Genomic DNA, 23,364 nt, shown 5'->3' with positions numbered 1-23,364 from the left:
GCGTCCTCGTCTACCCGTGGTGTAGCCCTCCCATCGGGCGTCCTCGAATCGGCTCGATGGGCTATGACAGCCTCCCATTTTAGGCATCGCTTCACTCGTCGGGCGAAGTGATCCTGCAGCGGCTGATATCCTGGCCGCTCCTCGATTCCGAAGATCCGCCGCAAGAGCGGCAAGTGCTTCCACACACGACAATCGTTGTTTTAGTCACACGATGTTCCCATTACGCAACATCGACCACATATACCATCGTATTATATCTCCATTATACTTGCACTTTGCCACATTGACAGCCATTTGTCGCTGGCAGTCTCACAGAACCAGGCCACACGGATCGTCAGCTATGCGTCAAACACATCTCCCGCCTCGGCAAAACCAGCAATCCTATTAACTTTGGATGAATTAAATTTGGATGAATGTCGTCTTGGGGGACCAAAACTCTAATTTTGGTTTTAACTTTAGAAATTCAGAATACCAAAGTTATACGACATTAAAGATGAGTATTAAATTTTAACGCTATAAATTTTAACGAGTATTAAATTTTAAGGCTCCGTTCGGTGACCATGGGACTTAGTCGGTAAAGAAATTCATGTCTTTACTGTTCATAACCTAGAAGTTTGATTTTGGCTAAGTCTAGGCCAGGATTCTTTTATGGAGTGGTGGTGTGCTTACGCGTTGAGGTTTTAAAGAAATCGCCTAGAAAAAAATTATAATACTGATTGTTGGGAAAATGAAAAAGTTGTACAAAGTGTTAATTTCTACTAAATGTTTAAAAGTCATCCAAAATTCATACGGGCTGTTTTAAGAGTTACATGGGATTGAGAGGGAAAAGGTATATGCGCAAGACAGTAAACTATAATATAGTATATAGTAATATTACTATATTAGTAATACGTCTTACGTTCGAAACTCAATATAGAAAGAGCTTCTTTTTAAAAATGTTCAAATTGCATGTAAGAGTATTTTACAAATATTGTACCTTTCTTATAGAAATTTTTGTTTATAAATACATGTCTAACACATGGATACATATATTTGAACTTCGTTCTGCCTTTTTTATGTATTTTATCGAGGGATTTCCACTGCCTAGGTCTTGAATGCACCAGCGTCGAAACACACACGTTTTCATGTGCATGTAATCTATTGCATTTGTTATTTAATATCTAAATATTAAAAAGAAATACTTAAAAAAGAAACAGAATACTTCTTTCTATACTGCGTATCGAACGCAGAATCTGTCACTTACAGAGAAATCGTCATCTACAACTACCTAACACCTTTCCTTGAGAATATTATTAATTTCCAAGTGTACGTGTACAGACTTGCTTTATTTATTCATAACAAATACACATAGAGATATTCCTCAGAATATCATCACTTTATCTCTAGACCTATTCCTCAGTAATACATAAAAATCTCTGGAGATCGCGTCAGTAGCAAATTTACGCATAGATGATCGCCTCGGGTTTTGTAAGTCGGGGATCTCATAAACAATAAAAATATAGTACATCAATTAATAGGAAATTCTGTACGTGCAAATAAATAGAATAGTATTAGCATCCACTACCAAAAATTTCAAGCAAATCGGATGAAAGTTTACGGAATTATTTTTAGTTTTTGTACCTAGAGTGTGGATTATAAAGCTACATTATTACTGTGAAAAATTTGAAATTTTGTATAAAAAGAAAACAATATATATTCTGCATAATTTATTTATTGTAATGGAGCTCCAAAAATTTGTGACGTCTCCAGCCTCTTGAAGACTAGACACGTCACTTGCCCCTCTTATTAAATCGAAAAAGAAAATCTTTGAGCAAGTGACAAGATTGTGAGGGACTTGTGTCACTTGCCATTAATTTCAATAATTGAATCTCAGCGTTTCAGGAGCGAGAGAGTAAAAGTCACACCTGCCTTGTCTCACGGTTTTCCGTAGCTGTTCTAAGGCCCCGAGCTCACATACACGTGGCTTGTATACTAGTATGTATAGTGGAGGGGGAAACTTTCTACGTCGCGTTTCCCGTTTTTGAATCATAGAGTGATTCCATCTCGCAATCATTAGACGGCTGCATGTCTGTAGATAATACTATTCCTATAACGAAAACTGTAACAGCAGGTACCGACCTGTCAATCTCGAAAAGTTACATGACTACTTTACCCCCTTAAAATGAGTCTTATAATACGCATCTTTAAAGACACATCATTTTTAATACTATGCATTCCTAAAGCTAAAATTGATATTTTTGAATTCTACTCATCAAATATCATCGATAGGCCTAAAACAAGAGTCATCAATTTTTGGTCCTCCAAAACGAAATTTAAGCAAAAATTCTTTCCATTATTCCATCCTTATCCCTTTCGCTATCTTGTTTCCTTTCTCCCTCATTTTTCATACGAATTTCCGTGCGTTTCTCGCACTCGTTGCCTTTTCTACTTGTTTTATAATACTATCTCTCTTCTATCGTGTTTTTCCTCATATAATTTCTTATATTCATTCTTTTTTCTGTATCTTTATTTTTCCTTCCTATATTTCTTTTATCCTTCTTCCTTCCTGGTTCGTCTTAGCCTGAAAATCACATCTATTATCATCTGTTACTCCGTTCCTATATTCCACCATTTCCTCAATAGCTTAATCTTTCTTCCCAAGTCCTTATTCACCTACACTCCTGTGACAGCGACAAACTGGCGTTGCGTCTCTGTCACGTGTTTATGTAAAGATTGGACTGTGACAGAACGAATGAATCTGGTTGAAAATTGTGTGTGAGGTTTGGAATATCGGGTCGAGTGTCGCAGGATGCGTGCGATTAATTTAGAGTGAAAGCGAACTAGTGAGAAAGAGGAGAGAATGGTTTTGGGAGAATGCGTCAGCGCGCGTATGTAGTTTGACTGATGTCCTGATTGAGAATCCGTGGACAGCTGTCACGCGGGCATCGCGAATTTGTATTGCGTCCCTCTATTTATTAAACAAAAGGGTCTTATTCAGCAGGAACGATTATTTCGCTTCATCTCATTTCCAGTCACCACATCCAGATCGTCTTTCACTGTATTTCATCTATCGTTATTTTTCTCGATATTATCCCCTCCATATTTCTTTCCATCTTACTTTTCTCTTCTTCACCCACTCATTCTTTTCATATCCCTGTCAATATCCACCCGTTTGCCTTTCCCTTCCTTCTATCTCCAGTCATTCATTGCTTTTTCGAATCGTACCATTTTCGCAGCTTTCTCTCTATTCTTTACTATCTTTTCTCCTCTATCCATACTTCTATCAGTAGTTCTTGAGCGTATCGCACTGTCACCTATATAAAATTGGCGATGGAATCGTCTTTCTACTGGCCCCTTTGTCGCCCTATAATCTAAAATTATTGTTGAATTGTTCGTCTTTGCGTCTTTTGCACCATTGTGACTGAATGTACTTTGTAAAATAATACATCTATATACCTGTAGTACGTACAAAATAAGCGTAGTACAAATTTTGAAGAATTAATTGAACGACCTTTTGTTACTAAAAGCTCTGTTGAAATAGTAGAATTATTTTTTCAATAGGTACCAATCATTCTGTTTCCTTGATGAAGTAACCTTTGACCCAATTGATGGAACGTAAAGAAATTAACGCATGTGATCATGTAAGCTTTTAAATTAAAAAGTAAGTTGAGAACAATTTGGAGGTCCTGTTATTTTTCCACGGTACGTCCGGAAAAGAAGCATTGATTTCTCAAATACGGCTGCACGATCCATACATTATTAGAACTATTATCATACGATACTCAAAACTTTATCCCATATTTTGTCGGCATTGACGGTATACACTGTCGAAATGGACATTTTCCTCTAAATGCTACGAGCTGTTCATCAACTGTGATGTGTAAATCAAATATAATTTTGGTAATAAAACTATCGAAATAATTTTAAATATCTTGAGAGGCATCGTGCCTGCAAAAATATTACGCCCTTTGACACTATCCCATACAAATTTAAGGAATATTCCATATGGTCTATACACGTCTGCTAATAGTAGTAAAGGAAGATATGCATCAAATTTAATATACGTTAGATCTATCTAAGTTCCTGCATGTATTTGCTTTCCTCCTCTATTACTATTCCCTAAAATAATATTTTCTACAGTAGAGTGCAAAAACAATTTGAACGAGGTGTATTCATCAGCTATTCTTGGAGTAGCATACATTGTGATGCCAACATTAACTCTTTGGAAATTTTCTTCTAGAATTTATAAGCGGCTGCTTGCTCCACTCAATCAGTTTATTTTTTGATACATTGGTATATATCGTTATTGTCATCTGACAACTGACTTCTTCTGTTTCTTCATCTGCGCTACTGGATTCATATTCGGAAACATGATCCTTCTGTCTCGAATTCTTCTTCAGTTGAGGAAAAGTTAAATTCTGTTTCCTCCGTACCCGATATCATAATTTATGTTATTGTATAATTATATGTAAGTAATTTATATAATTGTAAAAATGCAAGTATATATTATAGATATCCTTATAACCATAAGAGAACTAAGAACTGCTTTCTCTCCATGATTGATTATACTTGACTATACTGTTGCGATTAGAGGTCGCGCGAGTCGAGATGCTGCGCGACATAGTCACTGTCGTATCATGGCGTCGTTGAGAGATACACGTACTAAATGTATCAGTAATAATATTAACTTTGTTTAACTGTGTTTGTAATGCTATTTTTAAATACAATAAAGTAGATTTAGATAAGTATATAACATATACTTAAGGTGGAACTTTCTGCACGCGTCCAGATGGTGAGGCCAGCGCGGTGTCTGCGTCCAATGCACACAATAGCCTCCAATTTTAGGACGCACATACTCATTTCTATATTTTTTTTATAATACTTTATAATTACAGTTAATTTAAGATGTTATTATAAATATTAGAATAGGATGGCGACTACTTCGACTGACTACGCATGTGCCTGCTCTTATTTTCGAGTATATAAGGAAGTGTTTAGTTGCATGTCAGGGAGATCGAATTTGGACATCGAGAACAACGCTTTGACTATCTCGGAGGCAGCTGATGTACTCCCAGTGGTTATTACAGACCGCTCCACTCATGGCGTGGTCTCGGCAGCTATAGCGACACAATGCCCAGAAGATTAAAGGTATTTGATGTTCTTTTTAAGACTGATGGCGAGAACGTCCAAATATTCATACACTTAGAGTAATAAGCTCAAAGAAGCCGTTCGACATTTACAACAATCACAGACCGCTCCGCTCGAGACGAGGTCCCGGCGGCTATAGCGACTGAACTACAAATAGACTAAAGTCGCTTAGAGATGCATAACGGATGCAGTTAAAGAATCAGAATCAGTCAAATTAAGATCGATCTTCGATATAACCTCTCCAACCTCGCGCCGCCTGCATTACCAACACTCGATAGGACATCTTATCACGCGTTGCGTTATTCACACGTTGTACATATTCGCGCACAGTATTGTAACCCAACTATTCGAAATATAATTTGAGCATTCATTATTGTCATTTCGTTACGTTAATCGTTCTTACTTGTTAAGCATTCATTTTAACCATTCTTTAGTATGAACTGTTCGACAAAAGCATTTAAGTTAAGAATCGATTGTAAGAGTTATGATCACAATATCGATATTCGATGATCAGTTCATACGTGGTGAACTACTATAGCTGACTCTAATACTAGCCATTAGCCATGCCGAACGAAAAACAGCAATATTGCGAGAGTCTGATTTTGCACTGGATAACCAGAGACACAAAATGCTGCGTACTCTTTCTATTAAGTGCAAAATCGGACCCTCGCAGTGTTACTGTTTTGCATTAAACATGGCTCATAGTAGAGTCGGCTATGGCACTACTAAGTTCAAATTCAGTTTTTCAATTATCAATTATACAAATACTTTTCCTATCAATGTTCAATTAGTTAATTATTGAGTTTTTAACAAATTATTAATGTTAAACAGATTCAAGTCTTAGATTTTACTTTTATCGCATAACACACGAACTCCCACTATCCTAAATTCGCGAGGAAGCTGTTCTCCTCTCAAAACCTGTTCTTTTCTCTCGCCTAAAGTATTGAGGCGTTACGAAAGGGACCGAGGCATACAGATACATGTGTATTCCTATATAACTTTAAACATTCACGCTGATATATTGATGGAAATGAGGTTCTACATAACACATTAATTTGTACACTAACTGTAACGTTTTTTTTTTCTTTTTTTACTACAAAATGTATATTAATTATTCTGTCCTATGTGCAGGTTGTGTCTTCGCTTTAGCTCCGTTTGATATTTTATAAAGCATTAATGTAATTAATTTCTTTCATTCTATAACGTTTCTTTGTGATAAGTCAAAAAAGCCGCGAAGCCCATGAATGTAACAATTTTTATTAACAGTAAGATATGTCAATCAACGAACTAGAGTTTTAATATATTGTTAAGAATAGGAAAACAAATATATTAATATAATTTTCGTTATAGTTTGTTCCACAGTTGCATCCGTTTTTAGAGAAGTAAGAATGCGATGGGTCAAGAAAAAAATACTCCAACACTACCCGAGGATAAAAATGGAATGGATTAATGTAAAATAATCGTTGTTACTATATATACATGTACAATTATGGATTATATGGAAGCGAATTAGTAAATTGAAGTACGTCTTCTATGAATTTACGCATGAACCGGGTTGCACCAATGCTATAGTGAGAAAGCATATAATATTCTGTTCTTTTTTTGATAAACAATGCGTGAGTAGTGCTAGAGAAAATTTATACTTTATCGTTAACGACACCCTCTCCCTTGATCTGCTCTTTTCTGTTCCCTTGCGTCGCGGCAAATTATGAATTTGTCCAGAAAATGAGTGAGAATTTGATGAAATTTCTCTATAAGAAAGTTTCTATGTAACAAAAAAGTTATATAAGAAATTTAAACCCATTTTTTCAATTATTATGCAACCGTTGAGGTTATGGTCCTTTTATTACTTAAGAGATAATTAAAAGGGATGCTAAGAGTACTTATTGCATCAGACACAAGCTCAAACATTATTTAAGCGAATTTGTCTCCCGTTAGGGAGAAAATTGTTCTCAAAATGAGAGGGTTCGAGTTGGACGAACGATTTCTAAATAAAACCAGGCTAGAAATGTCGAAGTTGTAGAATATAAGCAAGTTTTAGAATATTAGCTGTTCATGTCTGTTAATTTTTTAACAAAGTAGTTTTAAAAATATCAATGTCGAAGTCATCGGTTTTATTTCATTCCTTCGAAGTTTTGCCTGATCCTAGGAAGGTAGCTCCCAGTTTGAGAGAAAGATGTACCTCGTTTGGGTATATTCGACACATATATTCGAAAAAAAGTACCATTCACGTTAACAATTCACAATGTTACGAATTTAGTTTGCTGCGAATCGTACCACAAAATCGAAAGATAATATTTGAAGCAACATCTTTTACTATTTTTAATGAACAAGAAACTTATAAATAAGTACTTGCTCATGCAGTAAATCATACAACACTCTTAACCTATTTCCATCACGGCTCCAATTGTATTATCATTAATCTGTCATTTATCAGGACAACAGTGAGTATTTGTGACTGGCCGCGGATTATTATGCATTTGGCAATACAGACCAGACATTTCTTGCAAAATATTCCGCTTCGATCTTATATAAAAGATCTATTACGTGTACATAAAACGTTTAACTGTAATTTCTCAAAAACAAAGCGCCATGTTGACAAATCCCATTAAAATTTCATAATACCAAATATATATTGTACATTGCAACGAATTTAATTCCAGAAGTAATTGGCACCTGTTTGTGCTCTCCATGATTAAAATTCTGTTTAAAGGGCTAACTAGAGCCTCCTAATAAAGAAGAATCCAAAAGCATCATAAAATGACAATTTGTGGTAGATGAACTAAATTGGTATTTGACTATAAATATTTAAACCAATATTTAAAACAATATTTAAAACAATATTTTAAACAATAGTCTAACATATAATTTATTTGGATTCCCTTTTGTTAGCAAATCTTATTAATATCATTCACTAATATCATTTTGTTGAAAAAGGTGGATTTATAAAAATTTTATCTTACAGTGATCGCTGGTTTGAATTGACTCCAAAAAATGTTGATAATAAAGAATCGTTTACCTTGCCGTGTTTCGTTTTCGCAAATAAACGAAGGAGCTCTCATTCTCGGATAGGAGAATTTGAGATATTCGTGTAAATTATCCAGTCCATTAAGGAAATCACGCACATGCCGTCCAAGTACTGAAAGCACACGATCGTAACCGTACTGGCCAACGAATCCTACGAAATGTACACCCATCTGATCGAAAAATTCTTTTTCCGTGATGCCAAGTACCTGCGATACAAGCAAAAACTACATTTAAGTAAACAGAATTAACTATAGAGGGTGTTCAACAACAGAGGCTGAAAAATTCGAGGAGTGATCGTATAGAAAGGACGAAAATCAATAATAACAAAATTAGGTTTAGGCGATTCTTTGTTACTTATAAGCAATTAAAAAAAAGATTGCCATTGCCAATGGTGTAAAAAGATGCTCGCGTCGCGTAGTTACTGTGGAATTCTACAACACTTAATTAATAAGTAGGCACCAGGTATGGTAATAAGTACTTGCGACCGAGTAGAAAGATTATATTTTACCCTAGCTGTAGCCGAACACCCTCTATGTGTCAGTATCACATGAAAGCATAGATTAAATTATCATATTCCATAAATCCTACATAATACTGAAAGCATTGTATAATTAATTTGTTTTATGTCCACATGACAAAAAATAAATGAACGGGATTGTGATCTTTTTATAATAAAATAGCGTATAATAGCGTAACATAGTATTTTAATATTTTAAATACTGGAAGTGGCAATAAAATGTGTTCCATCCAACGAAACAACAATATAATTTTATCGTTGCCAGATGTGGAAATCTTGTTTCTTTCTCATCGTTTTGAAATTCCACATCTGGCAGATTTATTACAAGATAATTTCGAGATTTCGTCAAACGACGTGCTTCCTCCGACACTATTCATTCAAGGGGCCATATTGTCCCGCAATTGGTAACGATTTATGGCCAATCTTGACACGGTCATCGAGGGTTGCAGCCGACTCGCGGAGCAATAGGACCATGAAACATCTGCAAGACATTCGTGCGACTTTGTCGCGCTAATCCAAAGTACCGTTTCTTCCTCCCCAATTTTCGTGGTCTTTGACCTGAGAGAGAGATTTCTTCCACTCTTATCGCGGAGAGGCCAGGGCGGACCCTCTGCCCCCGTCAAGATTACCAAGAGGATCTTCCTTCTTTGGGTCGAAGACCAATCAATGCCGATTTGTATCGTCACATGAAACCGATGACATCCTCAAAACAAGGGCTGGAAGTGGGGGATGGAAGTGGAAGAGGAACGGACTTCGGAAAACGAAACGAAGAAATCATTCGAGTCTTCGGCCAGAATCATCCGAGTCGTCTGATCGAATCATTCGAATTGTTAGTCAGAAGTTAGACTCTTTAAATTCGCTACAATCGTTCGTCGCTCGTGGAACTAGCCACCCAAAATTAATGTTTGTACATATAATTTCGTGGTAATTGAAAATTTACGTGTAACCACACACTTAGACTTAACCTTGTGCGGATAGGTTAGTTATATAAACTAGTTTAGGTGTTCAATTCGTTTATTCAGAAGAGTGTTATACAGTTAACTCTCTACGCTGATCTGAATCTTCTTCGTCGTTATTGTTACAAAGAAACTTTCCAAGCTCTTAGTTTTAGTAGAGGTGAAAAATAATAAAAGAAAGGGTCGCGCGGTTAAATTAATATTTGGACAAAATTTACAAGGCACAAAAAGACTTACGGTACAAAACTTGGCCGTCAAGATTCGCTAGATGTTTTATTGCCCTATGCAGGCCTTGCAGTTCCACAAACTAAGAAAGTACGAAATATTCAGAATACGTGCCTTAACAATTAAATTGGCCGATGGTACACGACATCCGTGGGTGTGACCCATCAGTTTGTGGATACAACGAAATGTTCGACGATAAAATATCCAGTCTGGTTGCACTTTCTAGTAATGTTGCTTTGTAGTTAACACATCCAGATTCTAAACCAGTAGTCAGTGGATTTTTTAATTTTAACTGAATGTACTAGTAGAGTAAAAATGTCTTAACAAACTTTTTTAGGATCTAATTATTATAAAATCTTAAATGTCCAACCATATTTATTTAGAATTGAGCTGACAAGCTGCATTTCTGTGTGAAAATTTGCTTGTAAATCCTGATCTACTAGTACTCAGTTCGCTGCAATCACAAATACAACATCCATACAAATCTTAAGAGCTTTCCAAAGGCGTCAACAAACTTTCTTAAACAATTAAAAAGCATAGGTGAATCACCTACATTTTTCAGTGCATCTGCTTCATCGAGATTTCCAATGCAGAAGTTAGTTTACTTTCTAAATTCATACTATTAATTTCAATAAACTATTATTGCTATACAGTGATATATCGAACATTTTGTCAGAGAACGTTCTATGTTTCATTTGGACTTTCTTACCACACTCTTAAATAAATCAACGTATATTTGTTATACCATATTAAAAAACGCATGAACACTAAAATTTAATATGAAGCACGAGAGTAGTTTAGTTGTGCGAGGAAGAACATACTACCATTCAAGCCTTCAAATACAGGGTGATTCGTAAATACATGGTTTCATTCGTAAATACATCAGAAGGTAAATCTATGTAGTAAAATAACTAAAGACGTCATACAATCACATGGTCTACATTTTTTACCTTCCAAACTAGGAAAAATTAAAAAAAATGTTCGAAGTATCTAACTTTTGCTTCAATATACGCTACGGTACGCTGTGGGAAGTATTCTAGATACAACCAACGAGACTTATACTATTCTACGGCTTTTAAAGTCATACTAAACTCGTGAAGTTAAGACAGTGACTACGAAGTTGAATTATTAACAAATCGTACAATATCGGTGATATTAAGTAAGGAATACAAAACATATGTTAACATAACGATTTTTACTTATTTAGTATATAGATTCACAGTATATAGATTCATTGGCCGCTTATCGTTAGTATATAGCTGTTGTGGCCCGCGTGGTAGCTTCGCAGGACGAGGGACGGGATATGGCCTTTGGTCGGTGAGCGGTTAAAGGATTAGAATCCACCGGGTGATTTCAACAAAACTCCGTTTATTGAACAAACGGTACTGAACAGTTCAGAAGGTTACAGTGATCGCTTCGACCTGTTCTCGGTCGTAGTTAGGTTCGAACTCCTTGTTTTCCGACTCCCTCGAGTTCTGTTCGGCGTTTTTTGGTAAGGTCGCACATTACCATATATGGTTCTGTTAGTAACAACGTTAAGATGTCGATGCTGAATTAGCGGAACGTGCTTAGTGGAACACGTGTCTTTCTCGAGCGTTCTCGGGTGACGCAACTATGTTACACGGATGGGCGTTGTCTGGCACAACATAACGTTTCATTTTTTAAACCTTTCGGACTGAGCGCCAACTATAGTCGGCATTCACGTAAAGAACCGTTGAATCTAAAAAATGGACGCCCGCGGCAGACTTCCCCATAGAAGGAAAGCACAGTCGCGCACACTTACGTCGGAACGAAAGGGCTAAAAATATAGGCAATGTTAGATTTTAAATGCCATCCGACGTTAGGGGAATTCCCGCTATTGCAATTTCTTAATTTAGTGTTACATGTATAGCTCTTGTTTGTATATGTATAATAATTTAACGATTATTTTATGTTAATATGAAAATGTTAGTTGTTATTATTATAAATTAGTATTATAACTTTTATAAATGATATAAAGGTTATTTTTGTTTTGAGTATCGTTTTAAGTTGTACTTCAATTATTGATACAATGAAGAAACGATAAAGCAATAGTTTATAGTCTTTTAAACATACATAGTAACTATTGGAATGTATATTCATTTTTTATTGTCATGTTCAAACGGCACAATAATGCCACGACACCAAGTATATGCTGAGCGTAACCGACACGACCGTACGTACTTACGTACTGGAGTTTTGCATAAAAAAAAACTTTAATCGTGAATACCGTGAGATTTGTATCTCAGACTTAAAATTCAATAGCTGGACGTCGGAAATCAATAACATCATAAAAAACAAGGATAACATTAGGGATTAAGAATAGGAAAAACTGAAGTTTCTTATTTGCAAACGGATTTTCGCGCAAGTAGCACTAATCGATTCCTTGTAGTCTCTCGATGAAAATGATACCAAACACGACGTTATTACGAATTTTAGATATAAACTACAAATCCAATGATATACACGATAAAGCTAAACTCTAAACTCTAAACAAAATACAGTAATGTTGCGGACGAGAGCCGTTTCCTCTACACGGACGAGAGCCGCGGTTTATCCCCATTACCTCGTTTGATACGTGCCGCCGAGAAACCAATTCTTGGAACCATCGCGTTCGAGCTCGACGCCCGAGAACAAGAACGTCATAAAAAACAACGATAGCATTAGGGATTTAAATAGGAAAAATTGAAGTTTCTTATTCGCAAACGGATTTTCACGCGAGTAACACCAATCGATTCCTTGTGCTCTCCCGATTAAAATGATGTCAAACACGACATGATTTCGATTATTTTTAACAAAGATACATAAAACTTGGTTTGTAGAACGAAAGGTCATGCTCATCGCGTTATGTAAACAAACCCGGGCGCGACTCTCGTCCGTGAGCGGTAATCGATTTTAAGCACGACCAGTCCCGAGCGCTGCTCTCGTCCGTGAAAGGTAGTCGATTCTAAGGCACGACTAGACCCGAGCGCGACTCTCGTCCGTGAGTGGTAGTCGATTCGACGAGCGCGGCTCTCGTCGTAGGGCTAACTCCCTATTATTTCCTCATATTTTTGTGTTTAATTATTTAATGACTGAAATTATTAAGAAAATGAAAGCGTAACACAAAAAGTATATAAGTTCCGTTTGAAATGTTTAGAAATTTTTATTTTTTTATTTTCAATATCTTCTTTCCGACATCGATTAAATATAATATACATAAATTCTGTTTATGTCATTTTTAGCTCGTAAAGAACTGATAGAAAAGTAACTTTGACGATTCTCCGTAACCGTCGCAGGGTTCCAACCTTTATTATTTAAATATCTTTATTATAAATAATAGGAATCATGTCGTATTTGATATCATTTTTATCGGGAAAGCACAAGGAATCGATTGGTGTTACTTGCGTGAAAATCTGTTTGCAAATAAGGAACTTCAATTTTTCCTATTAAATCCCTAATGCTATCCTTGTCTTTTCTGACGTCATTGATTTCGGGCATCGAGCTCGAGCGAGACCCTTTTTTTTGCTTCTCCAGTCGTCCAGTCATGTACCAAAAAAGAAGCCGAATCGACTACCAGTCGCGGACGAGAGTCGCGACCAGACCCGAGAGCGGCTCTCATCCGCAACATTACTGTATTAGTTAAAGGTCTTTCATTTGTACTCAGTTGTGGAGTGTCCGGTGTTACATTATGGTCGGCCTGGACCAAGTGAGAAGTATCCATCTGGTATACATGATCATTTGAAGTTTCTTGAAGAGGAGGCATGTCACGGGTGTTTTGACACGGACGTTTCGGTTGCACTAATAAACATTCCGCGGGACTCTACTTCGATTTCCCGAAATAAAGATTATAATTATGAATTTTATGACTAACAAATATATATTTTAAGATTCAAATGACATTAACAATTCAACACTTATATTTAAAGTTAACAAAGTTTCCAGTTTGCGTTTAAAATAAAAGGAATAATTTCGTGAATTGAGACGAAGGGTTCGTCGAGCGCTATGCGAATTCACGGAAGTCTTTTTCTTGGTTGATGTTCAAAACGATATCTGCTGGTCTTCGCGTTCCGTCTTTCCAAGAAAGCTCCGTTGAGTCTGATGGGGATGGTTATCACAACCACCATTGGTTGAGAATAGGTGCGGGAAATCTCTATTTCTGTATTGGCTTAAGCTGCCTTTCCTTTTTTCTATTGGTCAGTTGTGTTCCTTCCGGTTCCGTTTTTACCGGCACGGTTTAAGCGCGAGAATCGGCAAATGGTCAATACTTCCGCCCGTTCCGGACAAAACTTTCTCAAAAGAGTTTACAACAAGTTGTAAAACAGCAGGCCTATTCTCCCCGAAGTAATAAACGCGCTGGTCGAGCTGCTGGACAATACCGAAATTCGGCGGAACGACGATGACAATACTGAACACCGGAAATTCCTTAAAATGAAGACTTAAGAATACGACAACGCAGAATTTTGAAAGGGAAACCCGGAAAAACCTATGACTCATCTCACCATGTGCACGCATTGCAACTCGTCTCTGGACACGGGCTTCTTGAATATGGGATTGTGTTTTTTTACAGTATTTTACAGGATGTCCTTCCTTTTTGCAGTTGAAGCACGTTAATTTTTCCTCTAAGAGGTACATCCAGTACATTGTGTTATCGCAATTTATTTGAAAACTATCCTTGTAGCTTGTCGATATCTTCTTGTTGCACCTACATCTATCTGCGAAAGTTGAAAACGTGTGCATATCCTGGATGCTTATAGCTGCTCTATGAGATCGGGTTAATATTTAGTTTAGACAATTCTTCTTCTATAATAGTCGTGGAGATGATCGTGATCGTGGTACACTCATACAAATACGAGTCAAATACAAGACAAATATTAAAAATACGAGTATTATGTCATCATGAAATAGGATGTGATATCTATCTAACAGGTATCTAACATCAGATGTTGTCGGGGTTCTTGACGAGTTTTTCAAGAATCCGCAGTTAGGTTTTCGACGTACATTCGCATCTAATGTTTGTGTGAACATTCGTGGTACGTGCCGAATTTTCCTACAGATCTATCTTTTTCTCGCAATATTCTCGTAGCGTGTGCGGCGTTCCTCCAAATTCTACGCCAAGACTTCTAATAAAGTGTGCAGTTTTTTCTTGTGTGGATTTGGATTAGAAGATTAATCGGAGGGTGGATACATCAATCTTTTCTACTCCAGGTATGTAGGCAGGTTTAACGTTGTTCAACGATACCTTCGTATAGTATGGTGTGAAGTAAACAGGCAATTTACATGAAGGTGGACATATTAGCCCCTTAGTGAGTGTTTTGACTTGGCCTATGGATTGCAACGAATAGACAAAATTATTGTTATTCAATGATATTTATCAATTTTAACTGAATTTTGGACCCTGTAGCCTTGTCGAGTGTCGTAAAATTTTCGGATCAGCTGTTCGACACTGAATCGTTCCCTCCCTTAGGTTAATGCGATACTGTTCGAGCAACCACTCCTGAAAACCTCGACACGGGCTCATTTCTGATACTTTCCACCAGATTTTCAAACACTTATGACGCTTCGTTAACAAACGAAGCCTCAAACGCAAAGTCGTTACTCTTGATTTTCGTTTTATTTTGTTTTCTAGAATCATCTCTTAAATTTATCCCGTTATGTTCAGAAACACCCTGTATCCAGATCAGTAATTCTACTCGAAACATTGATTTCATACCTCTATTATCTCAAATTAAATATTTTACTTTTATACGGCAGTCATTCTGCCACAGATATTCCACAGTCAAGCTTGAAACTTTGACACATACGCAACTCTCATTCCTATATATTTGATCTACATAATAAAAAGAACATGCTTCTATCGAATTACCTTCTTTATAATGCAGTTGAAACAAAAGAAAATGCAATATGACTCTCACCTGAATAGCCTTTTTCGCTAATCTTGGTATGAGATTTTCAGGATAAACTTGATGAACGCTGAAACTAGGTTGATCCACGGATGCTTGTCGCCGAATTTCTTCCCATCTGTCTTCGCCATAAACCTGTCGTATGTACTCTGACATATTCTCCAATATTAAGCCGTACATTTTCGCTATTCTTCACTCGTTTCCTGTCCACAATAAAATTTATGAAAATTAATTGAAATAATCAATTTTTTGGTATTGAATTTCAATAATTTCAATAAGCATAGTAAGTAAAACTTCAATTATTCGAAATGCCACGAAATTTAAATCTGAAGTATCCTCTTAGTAGCTAGATTTATGTTCTGCGACAAGTCACTATTATATCACTGTTTAAGTCTTAGCCGATGTTCTGCTGTATTCTTATTGTTATAATACCCAATACGTGCAACTCTAAATGACAGGAATTTTGAATGTTCAAAATTCAGTTAATCGAGATTCTGTTTTACTTGTGATGTATTGTAACAGAGATGAGTAAAGAAATTGCCAATGATCACTAAGTCGCTTATAGACAAGGATATCATCGCTGAAAAAAGGCGGCAGCAACAACATTCCTTCTTTCTTACCTACTGGTATAGAAAACGAAAGAATGTTGTTGCTGTTGCCTGTTTCCAGTGATTGTATCCCAGTTTATTTCAGGCTTTAGAAAAGCGAGGCAGATTCGAAGAAGTATTCGTAGCGGTCAATTGTCGAACTATACGCACATTAGAAAGAGCCGCACGTGAAAGACAGAGAAATATGCGTATGAAATTGTTTAAATAGTCTCCACTACAATTTATCTTCCATTTGTACACACGTTTCTCTATCTTTCACGTGCGATTCTTTCTAATGCGCATATAGTTCGACAGTTAACCGTTAGGAACGTCTCTTTCAAATCTACCTCGCTTTTCTCACAAAAGCATTGGCAATCTTTCTATTTATCTCTGACTGTGACAAGAATGTTGATAGAAGTTACCTAACCAAAAGTTTGCCCGAATGGAACAAATTTGAATAATCGGTATGTTATAATAATAAAATTGTTATAACCTGTTTTATATAAATATATACACATATTGACAAAAGTTATACAACAAAGCAGTTATTCAGGAATTACATAACAAATATTTTGTTCCTTCGCTTCTATATGCTATTGAATAAACAAAATATACAGAATGTATCATTTTTAGTATAAAAGCATAAATAAATATACTATACATACTGTTGGGAGTTATAATTTGTACGTGTCTGTGTATGCATATGGTAGTGCAAGAGTATGTACAGGGTGTCATAAAATTATATGTCACGACCACCATAGCGTGATTCTACACTTACGATTTGGTGGAAATTTACATAAAAAACGCTCCGCAAAATTAACCTTGACCTTGAAAAATCAAGATCAAAGAAACAAAATTTTTTTGTTTAATCGTGTTCTACTGGTCATAAGGACCAACTTTGTGAAAGAAACCATGGGTCGCATCTCAACCGATCTCTTAAAAAATGATGTTGCACTTCTTATAATTTTTGCAGCTTCCTTATTTGTAAAATTTTTACATCCAGCACCCATATATAAGTAAATAGCGTACTATTCACAAAACAGCGCTGAATTATGCGTTAGCTCGGGATATATAACGAAATGCTTCCCCGTGTTTAAACACTCATTTGGTCGTAGTCAATCAAAATATTTCACATGATAACATTCAGCGGGTATCATTAGTAAGCTATCTCATTGGATATGAAATTATCAGAATCATGATACTCCTATTTCTCTAACTACAGAATGAAAGAACATTATGAACAAAGAAGCTGCAAACATTATAAGAAATGCAACATCATTTTTTAAGAGAACGGTTGAGATGCGACCCATGATTTCTTTCACAAAGTTGGTCCTTATGACCAGTAGAACACGATTAAACAAAAAAATTTTGTTTCTTTGATCTTGATTTTTCAAGGTCAAGGTCAATTTTGCGGGGAGTTTTTTATGTCAATTTCCACCAAATCGTAAGTGTAGAATCACGCTATGGTGGTCGTGACATATAATTTTGTGACACCCTGTACGTAAATATTGTCAATTGTTATCTTTGCTGCCGATCTGAAACGACAGACTATCCCAAACTGCTAACCACAGAGCTCTCGTTACTTGAACATATGTAAATCCATCACACGGTGGTGTATGGCCGGTTACGAACGCAAAAGCCCCACCACGCACTGGCACGTAATCCACAGCGTCTGTGTCCTGTATTAGCTCAAATATTATCAACGATACAAAATTTGTATCGAACTTTCCATATCATTTTCCTATTTTTCGTATGAGAAAGTTCGATACAAATTTCCTATTTTTCGTATGAGAAAGTTCGATACAAATTTTGTATCGTTGATAATATTTGAGCTAATATGTACCTATTCTTTCAATTGTGTTTCATAAAAATATCTTGAAAGATAACGGAGTAAAAATAAAAAATTAATTTGAGGGTTTATTTAGCAACAATGCTGGAATAAATGTAATAATCGAAAAAATTATGTGACAGACATCGGACGGTCAGTAAGCGTGCATCGTAATAATATGCAAGGCAGTTACAGGACACAGTCACCGAAGCAACTAAAGGATAAGAATACAATTGATGTTTTTTCCCCTGCATCGTCGACAGACCGAACCTTTTCGCTATAATATCTTGATGAGTTTGGACTAGTAAAAATTACTGCGATAGCCTCGAAGTGAACGATGCACAGTTACAGAGTGCAGACTGTCCGGTTAGGTCAGAACGTAGGTTCCCGAGGATGACGCACGTGCGGATACCGTTGGCGTTGAGGTGTATCATAAAATACTAAACTCAGTCTTAGGAAACGGATATAAAAGAGACTGAAAGGAAGAAAATACAATCGCTGTAATTTCTTTTCGAACTTAGATTTACGAACTCCGCGTCTGCTTACTATCTCCAAGCAATGGGTATTTCCCGAAACGTTTGCACGTGTGTTAAAGAAGCGGTTGGGAAAAAGTTGGGGGTAGCAGAATATTTTCAGGAAACATTTCGTCACTTTCTCGAAATCCTTAGAGAGCGAAACATGGACGAGAGAACGCCTCAGGAGTACTTCCAACTGCATTTCGAATATTCTACGCTGAAAAATATCCGCACCCAGAAGTTCCCAGTGCTAATTTGATTCGCCGCTTAGCGAATCGCGCTTTTAGCACTGGGAGCTTCATGCCTGATAAACATCTAAGCGGCAGGGTGCAATATGTGCGGCAAGAGCACAATGAAAGAATTTTGAATGCGTTGGAAGAGGATGCCACCGTGAGTGTACGAGATCTGAGTCGCCGCTTCGAGTAAATTTCAGTAAAAGATACAATAATTCATAATGAATAATTAAAAAAAAAAAAAGTGGCATGTTTCAATAAATGATATTGCATTTTGTTACAATGTCAGCTGGATGACTGTACATCGCATTCTGAAGGATGAGTTATCGCATCCGTACAAGTATATACGGGTGCAACACTTACGCCCCACAGATTCTGAAAAACGGTTGGATTTTTCCTGGTGGCTGTTGGGGGAGATTCGGCGAGATTCGTCGTTCCATGAACGCATATTATGGACATGCGAAGAACTCTTCACACGAGAAGGGTGCTTCAATGCCCATAATTTGCATGTGTGGAGCGACGAAAATTCTCGAGCGATTCGCCCACGCGATGCACAAGTGCTTGCGGTGCCATCTACCTGCTATCGGCATGTCCTAGCCTACCTGAGTTTCATCTCTCACGGACCAGGATCGACACAATGACATAGTGGGGCACGTGTTCAAGGAACAGGTGACTCTGTCCGAGTGGGTGAGTTTTTATTTTTTTTGTCTATGGCGTCCCGGCATTTTTCTATATTTTTTCCCCGCTTTTTATTTTTTACAACCTTTTACACTTGATTTAAAAATCTAAAAAAATCACGTAACATGTTTCTCAATAGTTAACGTGTCCCTGATGTTTTTCATAATTTTTCATCGAATAGTTTAGGAGAAATTGAGCATTGACGTAAACATTTTGAGTTTCTTGTACAAGTTTCAAGCACGGCGAGTAGTAAACACTACGCGTAGCTTATGCACCGTCCCTGGTCGGTCGAGCGCTCGCTATTCACGCTCTCTGATTGGTCGGTGTTTTTCGTTAATAACTCGTTAACGAACGCTCGGAGAAAATTTTCGCTAAGGAAAAAGTTGCTTAGAATTACCCCAGGAATCACCCCTTTTCAGAAGTTACACTTATTCTGGGATATCCTGTATAACCGATTTGTTTTTAACTTAGTTATATGACATGTAAATTGTTACTGGAACTCGTTAAATTGCGTTTACACTATGTAAGAAAATATGTTATATAGCAAAGTTGTATAACTCGTCAGAAAACAGAAAAGGGAAATGTCATATAACATAATGTTATATAGCAGTTTTTCTGTTATATAGCAAGTTATACGTTATCCATCAAGTGTCTGTAAATGTTGAAAGATCAAAGAAGATTATGCTGCATCCGTTCAACAAATTGACGAAGATATAAGCTGCTATGTTATGACGCGAACAATGGGAACACAGACTTTTCCGGGAGAGCTCATGGCATCATCGAACGCACGAGGTTAGATTTTAGTATGTGATCCTTTTATGATTGCCCATGCTCGATCGCGCTGTAATCGAAAATGTCCATCACAGATCAAGGACCGATACTACCTGTTACAAAATTAAGTATGTTCCATGCACTCATTGATTGAACGAATTTGCAGATGCGCGCCTTCAGCCATCTTGTTTTTAAAAACGGAAATTACCTCTTTTCTTTTTCTTTTATGTTATACATCTGTCTGTGCTTTTAGTTAGAAGCCATGTGTGGCAGACACAGCGAATTAAAGTATTTAATGTTTATTTTACCGTTGTTTTGTTATTAAACCCAACACTACCCTTGTGTGGTGTACTGATTTCGTGTGATCGGTATGTGTCGATCTGATACATAGGTTGAGTGTGTGTGGACCACTACTTCAAGGACACGAATCTGGCGTTTCGATCAATAAAATCGAAATGAAGATCGTCGCGTAGGCAACGAGTGAAAACAACAGTTCTTGATCCCTGAATCCCTGCTAATGTGGGAGCGTAGAGAGCTCATTATGTATTGGATCATCACGGGAGTTTCAATAAATCAGTTTTACGTTTTTCACACCCTCTTTAAATATTTTATTTATTTATTCCTAAGTATTGTTATCATAGATCTTAAAGTGGCTTTTTGTTTTTTTATTTAGTTATTAGTGTCGCGTAGCGAATCCTCTTAAGCCGTAATTTGTCGTAGAAGCAGTAAATGTTCAAGGAACCGTTACTTGCCAAAATTTTTAGTTTTATTACCTATTCAACACGTTGTACAGGTTTTGGAGCCTAATCATAATTTTTATTTGTTTTGTTTTCCATAATTTTGTTTAACATATGTTCATTCAAAGTCTCAAAGACCCAAGGTGCTCCTTGGGTTTATTACTCGCTATACTCATTAGTAGCACTAACTGTGTGAGTCATTCGGGGAGGCGACCATTCGCACAAGGTTAAGTCGGTGTGCGAAGTGTGAATATTAACTATCTTGGAGATAAAAAACGCGCACACAACAATTAGTTTAATATTTATATATTCATTTAGTTATCAATCTTAATTATCAGTTAATAAGTATGGAGTGGACAAAAGAATTAACAAGTGAGTTAAAAGAATTGTATTGTGTAAAACGTGTATTGTGGGAGCCAACACATACGGAGTTCAAAAACAAAAACAATAAACACGACGCGTGGTGTGAATTGGCTGAAAATTTAAGAATGGAAAATATTTCTGAGGTACGTAATATACATATTTTTAACTTCAATTATCTCTCCGTCCATTTATCGAACTTCTTTCATTTTCCTTGTTGAGATACTTTCGTGATTAAATTAGCACTTCCGCCCATGCAATATCAGACCCTTGATTTCTTGTTTCTATAAACACTTCGCGGTAGTTACAATTTAACTGTGTACTACATAAATTTTTTTTATAAATATCTCTCGAAAAAGTTGTCCAAATAAACACTTCCTTTATAACATATTTGAAAATCATCAAATTCTGTGAGAAACCAATACATCGACAGCTTCGACAAAACGGCATTTGTTTAAAACAATTATCAAAAGGTAGATAAAAGTAATTTTTTTTAATGAAATAATGTTTATTTAGTACTTTAATGGCTTCGCTATAAGTATACAGAAGTTAATTCTCATGCGTTTATTAGTGCAGAAATTATGAATTTTTTAAAAAAGTAAGCACTCTGATTCATGCAGCTGTAAGATCGATAATTTCAATAATTTTGTAAAACCCTTTAAAATACATTTAAACACTGCTAAAAGTTATAACATATCCAAATTTGAACAAGATTCAAAATATTAATTCGAAAAGTGTTCGATTTCGCATAGAATGACCCTTCCTAGATATGATTAACGTTCCTTTGATCCTTGTCTTCCTTATTTCTCTTTCTACCAATGTATACACTCTTTTCCACAAGTAGAAAAAAAATGCGAAGCCTCATAAGCCAATTTCAACGAGAGTTGAAATAGGGAAAGAGTGGTGATGGCGCAGACGCTGTTTGTAAGTCGAAGTGAAACTATTTCCAAACGCTCTTATTTTTAAGAGATAAAAACGTACCGAATCACGCAACCGAAATAGGTTTGAGTGAAGGACATTCTTCGGAATTTCAGGATAATAGTGACAGCACTGGAGTAGATGTAAGGATTGTTTAATTATCCTATACTACTTATAGCTTACATATACTAATAAAATATACTAGTAAAAGAAATGTAACTAGTATATCATGAAATATAGTAGCCTTTACAATGAATTACAAATATAAAAACCATAGATATAAATAGATATACACAAATACAAGTATAGAAATATATAATTATACAGAAATAAAAACCTAGAAATTCATAGAAATACATAGATATACACAAATATAAACATAGAAATACACTACATATTACTGAATTTATAATAGACGTTAAATTTAGAATGCAAGAACTAATTAAAATTTAATAATTATTTTGCCATGGTACGTTTCCCTTCTCACTCAAGAAAAACGTAGAAATTCTTTTCGGATTTCTTTTTCAAGTTCACAAGGTTTCCTTGGAACCCTTCCAAGTGGTTGTAAAGTACCACTTGGTGGTTCATCGATTCTCCACTCTCCTGATATTAATTCGTCTGTGACTCTGTTCTCTTAAAGCTCTATGTTCTCAAAACTCTAAATCCATGAGATATAATCCCAAACACGTCATGCCCTATTGTGTCTACCATTGTAAATTTGTTCTGCAGAACCTTTCATTTGTGTATCAACGTATGGTTTCATAATATTTTCTTGTAAGGGAAAGGCATCATCACACAAAAAATATATGGTGTCAATGAACTTATTCCAGATAGTGCTTGTGGTGAAGGCAAATTCAGATTTGAATTTTTAAGTAATTGTTTAAATTCTGTGCTTGTAAACACACCATTATCCGATAAACGCCCCTGTCACTCTACATTGACAAACGTAAAGCAATAGTTAACATCTACTATAGCTAAAAGTATG

The 23,364-nt window shown here is 36.2% G+C and overlaps 1 protein-coding gene across 2 annotated transcripts in view; it reads right to left on the bottom strand.

Moving 5' to 3' along the window:
- Gyc88e (Guanylyl cyclase at 88E) overlaps positions 1-23,364 on the bottom strand; it is a 228,657-nt gene that overhangs the window by 131,110 nt on the left and 74,183 nt on the right. For both annotated transcript variants that reach the window (XM_076381994.1, XM_076382082.1), the window contains exons 2-3: positions 15,765-15,955; positions 8,147-8,360 (exon numbers count right to left, since the gene is read on the bottom strand). In XM_076381994.1, the coding sequence (XP_076238109.1) occupies positions 8,147-8,360; positions 15,765-15,932 (382 nt within the window). In that variant the 5' untranslated portion in view covers positions 15,933-15,955. The remainder of the gene's footprint in view (positions 1-8,146; positions 8,361-15,764; positions 15,956-23,364) is intronic.

Source organism: Calliopsis andreniformis, chromosome 1, assembly GCF_051401765.1.
Source record: "Calliopsis andreniformis isolate RMS-2024a chromosome 1, iyCalAndr_principal, whole genome shotgun sequence".
Taxonomy (NCBI): Eukaryota; Metazoa; Arthropoda; class Insecta; order Hymenoptera; family Andrenidae; genus Calliopsis; species Calliopsis andreniformis.
This window is presented reverse-complemented; position numbering and strand designations above follow the sequence as displayed.